The sequence below is a fragment of the Malus domestica genome, chromosome 04 (genome assembly GCF_042453785.1).
Source record: "Malus domestica chromosome 04, GDT2T_hap1".
Taxonomy (NCBI): Eukaryota; Viridiplantae; Streptophyta; class Magnoliopsida; order Rosales; family Rosaceae; genus Malus; species Malus domestica.
The window spans coordinates 12,132,080-12,137,974 of NC_091664.1; the positions used below are offsets into that span (position 1 = coordinate 12,132,080).

The 5,895-nt window shown below is 36.4% G+C and overlaps 1 protein-coding gene across 1 annotated transcript; it reads right to left on the reverse strand.

Moving 5' to 3' along the window:
- Positions 1-2,283: 2,283 nt before the first annotated feature.
- LOC103444024 (uncharacterized) lies at positions 2,284-3,725 on the reverse strand. The gene has a single exon (XM_008382931.4). The coding sequence runs from the start codon at positions 3,434-3,436 to the stop codon at positions 2,555-2,557; it is 882 nt and encodes a 293-aa protein (XP_008381153.1). The 5' UTR covers positions 3,437-3,725; the 3' UTR covers positions 2,284-2,554.
- Positions 3,726-5,895: the final 2,170 nt, after the last annotated feature.

Sequence of the window (5,895 nt, forward strand, 5' to 3'; positions counted from 1 at the left end):
TATAATTAAATTCGTTTAATTTCTTTATCTTCATTTGAAGATAATATATACAAAAAATCATTTGAATAAAAAATCATTTTAGTCAAATAAATGGACGGTTCATCGTGAGTATTACTGATACTCACACACCGTCGAGTTGTTTGATATATTTGGATGACTAAATAATTTTTTATTCAAATGATATTTTTTTTGTCGATGTAATCCTCAAATGAAGATTAAGAAGTTGAAACACTTTGAAAAGATGGGATATGGGTGGAACATTGCATTGGTAAACTGTGATGCTATATGACAGTAAACCTGTTACTTATAAATTGCTTTCCTAGTGCAGGTATGGACCCAGAAAGAGAAACCTTACGCACTACGGACGCTCCTAACCATATCCAAAATTTATTTTAATGCATCTCTCTTCAGTCTTCAACAACAGCAGAAAACAGAAAATTCAAAACCTAACTAACAAAACCAACTACCACTACTTATATTGGAAAAACAACATCTATGCTTTTCATTTTCTATCCCTTTAACAAAATCTGGAGAACTCGTCTATGTTGTTTAAGTATCGATGACAATAATATTGGGTCGTGACGCTATGAAATCTCGACAATTCTACCAAGAAAAATAGCCATAGAGATGTAAAGGTTTTTTTCTTTCTTTTTTAAGATTGTACTTTTGAGTTGCACAAGTAATTCCTTCAACAGCAGAAAGAAATCCTTGTTGTGTAGGTTTTGAGTCTTGTATTCATGCCATGCTCATAGCATACTGTTCGTGTAGGTTTTGAGTCTTGTATCTAGTCATGTATCCGAAATTACCATTCCGATCTATATATTATAATTGACTAATGAAATTAGTTCGTGGCGACTTAATTTAGCTGCTGAATTAACAACCAAAATTATATATATACACAGATTGCTTAAGGGAAGGGGGATTAGGTATGGGGCCCACTCCACATCGAATTTCAACGATCCGAACCGTCTATTTTGTTAGTCTCGATTCATAGATCATCCTTGCAAAATATTAGCTAAATCAGAAATGTTTAAGACATCTAGTTGGGTTCAAGGAAATGAACGAATACTTTGTTATATAAGAAACAATGAAATTTGATCTTTATAATTAAATAGGCAAATAGTTTCGGATTGAATTAAATTTTTGCAAGGATGATCTATGAATTGAGACTAACAAAATAAACGGTTTGGATCGTTGAAATTCGATTTGGAGTGGACCCCACACCTAATCCCCGGTCAAGATACAGTATTGACTTTAAAATTGCATGCTTTGTCTAATAACTGATTGATTAGGATCTAAATAAAATATTATTATCACTTAATACTACGGTCTGATTGTATTCCTTTTTACTTGTAAGTGAGAGGTTTTAGGTTTGATTATCGTCAAAAATGAAGTTGAACTACATTATTATGTCAAACCCATTGTAAAGCTTAGCTTGTTTGTTCAAAGCTTATCTTGTTTGTTCAAAATAAATAATAGGGGTTGGAGGGATGGGGCGGGGCATGCTCTATCATGGATTTAGTTCTTTCTAATTGATCTAAGCATTAAGGAAGTATGCTACAGTAGTAGTTTGACGATTAAATCCCATGAATCTTAGTTCTTTCTAACCCGATTTAATTAAGAGTGAAAAGCAAGACTTCAATAGTAGTTCAACAACCAAACATCTATTTGTTAGTCATAATCCTTCGTCAACTTCATCACCTTCATGTACTCTTGTATTCAACTGTAATTATGTCTCATAAATATATTGTTGCTTAAAGTTATTTTTTAATGAATGTAATGAGAAAAAGAATTATACAGTTAATGATTAGTTATAGAGTGGATCCCACAATTTTCATCATTACGTTTGTTGGTGACTGTTATAATACCAGTTTAAATTCCATATTGTGATCATGAAAAACATAATAACAACAGATTAATGCTAATTACTATCAAAAAAATTCAAATTCAAAATTTCCCAGTCCTAGCTTTTCGAACCTTCAACTAAACCTACTCCTGCGTTTTACAGTCGATATTTCTCTGAAAATATTCAAAATATCAAAAAAAAAAAAATTGGAAACAATGAAACTCTTAAGTTTGAGCTAAAATTGACAAATATTATCGATATTTTTAACACAATTGTTAAATATTAGAGAAATTATTATATTTTGTCTAAATATCTGTCGATATTTTCACTGATGATAATATTTTAAACACTACTCCTAAATTTCTAATCACCATCTAAGCTAAGTTTCTACTAACAAGTTCATTATCCAAACAGAAAAAAAATCAGGTGGAATGTCATAACGGAAACAAAATCATGCGATAGAAACCCATTAATTACATTAGTAATACAGAAAAAAAATATGAACATGACAGTAATCACAGAGGAATAAAAACGGCAAACTGGTTAATTAAGCACTTATCAACTCAATTTTTTTTTTCCAAAAATCACACCCAAAATATCCAAATAACCGATCAAAAAGTAAAAGAAAAAAAAAATTGAGTTGATAAATGCAAGCACAAGGTGTGATAGAAACCTCACAAAAATATATAGAAAAACGACATTGTATTTTTACAGTTTATAGATGATAAGAAAGCACGGCAACACGGCGCGTGAATCAAACACCAGCAACTCGCCGTTGCCTCCGCTCATCGAGTCGAACCCGACCCGGCCATCCAACAACGAATCAAGCTCCAGCTCCTTCGAAACCCGACCCGCCACGACCCGACAAACCATCATCGCTCTCCGGCCCCTGGCCCCACCCGCACCCGCGCTCTCGTGGGCCACGCCGCTACCGGAAAACGTACAAATCGCTTTACCCTTTCCGCCGTGAAACCCCCACACACCGCTGCACGCGTCGTACACCCCGACGCCGGAGCTGGCGGGCCCGAGGCAGTGGAACCGCATCACCTCGTTTCCGTCCGCCACGCAGCGGGCATTCTCCTCCTCGCACTGTGCCCCGCCGTTGGACCCGGCCCGGGACCGCGCCTTCACGACCTCCCTGTGCTCCTCAAACCGGGCCACGGTCTTGGACCCGTTCTGGACCTTAAAAATCATCTCGATCCGTCCAGAAAACGCCTTGGGGCCCCAGCTGGTGTGGAAGATAATCTCGACGACATTGCGCGACGGGTGGCCCTCCGGGAGCTCCGTCAAGGACGGTAAAAACGGATCATGGGGTCGCGGTTGCCGGGTTCGGAGTTGATGGGTTGGGCTCGATATGCGTTCGGGTTTTGTGGGTCGCCCTAGGCGTTTGGGTTTGGACCGCTTGGGCGGCGGACCCGGCGGCGGCAAGGGCTTCGGTTTTCTGGATTTTGTGGTGTCGATGACGTCCTTGATGTTTTGAACGCTCTTCCTGCAACTCGCGCTGTTCATCAGATTTTTGGGGTTCGGATGGTAAACGTCTTCGAAGGCTCTCGACTTGCATTGCAGCGACTTCACCCACCCGCTCGCCATTAACGGAGCTCTCGACAAGAGACACCGTTTCGTTCAATACCTCCTCCTCGTCGTCGTCTTCTTCTCCTCTCTGAGCGAGGTTTTTCAGAGTCTTGGGAGAAAAGAAAAGAAGAATTTTGCAGAGATAGAGATGGTGCGTTTATTAAATGGGGGTGTTTCCAACTTTCAACCGGAGAGGGTGTGTAATTACGGGAATGCCCTTCTGAGGAATTTGGAATTACCCACGTGGATTTCTGTCTTTGTTTCCATGGGCTGTGGGGAGTGGAGGAGGAGGAGGAGGCACGTTGCTAAAATAAAACAAATTTCATCATTAAATGGGTTTAATTTGTTGGGACAAAAGAGAAAGAGAAAAGCGTGTGTGCGATGAGAATATCTCCGGATTCTCTTCCTATCTTCTCAATTCATTATATATATATTATGTAATCAAAAAATATTTTAAATTATTTTATTAAAAATTAAACACAGTAAAATGAACTAAAATGTACAATAAACTGATAAGATGTGAGAATATTCGCGTGTGTGTGAGAGTGGCCACTCTGGAATCTGGATACTTTACCCCATCTCTGGTTGTGGTATTATTGGGATTTTATATAGAATTGCAGTTGAAATTGGATGGAGTTCAATATGGTTTTTTTATTCAGTAATATTGTCGATACTGAAATATTTGGTGTCAAATTCTGTTCCAACATTTGTATATATTAATTCTTTGTCATCTTAATTTTTCTGGAGTTAAAATTCATTCATCATATTTGAGAATTTTTTTTTTGTTTATCATGATTTCAGTTTTTTTTCATCCTTTGTTACTCTTATTAAGTATGGAAAGAGTGCTTGAAAACCTAGTTAACGGTTGAATTTGCAATTGTAAAGTATTATGACTCATTTAGAAGTATTTTTAAAATAACTAAAAGTGTTTTTAAGGAAAATATTTTTGAGTTTCAAAAGCACTTAAAGTGCTTCATGCTAAAAACACAAGTTAGGTGCTTTTTATAAAGAACACTTAAAATGTTTTTCAAAGATTCACTTTATTTTTTTTTAACAAACAATATTATCTACACTAGGAGGGAGGGGTGGACTTAGCCTCACAATGGACTAGCAATAATGTGGTGCAAATTCGCTTTTGACGAAAATTGAACCTAAGACCTTTCACTTACAAGCGAATATGAATATCACTAAACCATAGTACTAAATGACAACTCATCGGTACTTAAGGCATCTGGGAAACCAAAATTTAAATACAATACTAAGTGAAAGAATGTGATTATGTTTACCTGGACAGTGTAAGTGTGAAAGTCATCAAGTTGTGTCCGGAAGCATGGGACTTTATTTGCATTCATTTGAAAATAGACATTTCAGTTGGTAATACCACCTAACCTAGTCAAGTCAGGTCATTTTCCAATAAAGCCTCTCACGACTCAGCTTCTCTGCATTCCCACTTTTCATACTCACATCCAACCCTGTTAATGAGATTAGTGCTTAATTTATGACTTTGTTTTTTTTGTTGAGCTTAATTTATGACTTTCCTTCACTTTCAAATGTAACCAAAACAATGCTACTTAGTAGTTTCCGAAAAGAAAAAAAAACATCGCTACTTAGTACTACAATCTAGTAGTATTCATCTTCACTTATAAGTAAGAGGTTTTAAGTTCGATTTTCGCCAAATACAAATTTGAACCACATTATTATGGCTAACCCATTGTGAGATTTAGTTCACCCCTTTAATGTAGATAATATTGTTTGCTAAAAAAAATGTAACAAACACAATAGAGTAATGCTACACTCATCACATTTCATAGAGTAGGATTCTCTCGATCCCTTCCTAATCTCTCATCTCCCTCCATTTCTATTTAAACGATTATGATTAGGTCAAATCAATATCTTGTTTGAATATTTTATATAGAGAAAAAGATAAAAAAGAAAGTGTGAGAGGAGTGAAGAGAAGAGAATGGTAATAGGAAAAAAGAGAATGACAATAGGAGATAAGAGAATCATACGTCAATTTTCATACCACATTTATACAATCTCTCTAATAGAGGTAGGGTCCACAAACATATGTGTGTTTATAAAAAAATAGTACAAATGTGGTATAAAAAAAATGTGGTAAAAACACCATTAAATAATAACTTTTTTCCACATTTGGTGTGGAGGTTTAATTCCACATATACAGAAAAACTTTTTAAAACCCTAAGCTAATTCATTTCTCCTTGCCGTATGACTACTTAACCAGAGACACCAACCATTTAGTTCAAAGATGTCTTGAGTTCAACTTGCACGGATGCAAGCAGGATATATATAGTTGTAGTGGTGAGTTTGATATTAAGTTATTACCAATGGAGGATTGCTGGTCATACAAAAATTATCCATCTTCTACAACGAACAAAGGAGGTATTGCTTGCAACAAAATTTCCAAATAAGCGGCCGAGAAAAATTGAGGGCTCCCGGAAGGTCCTTCACAAGTGTTC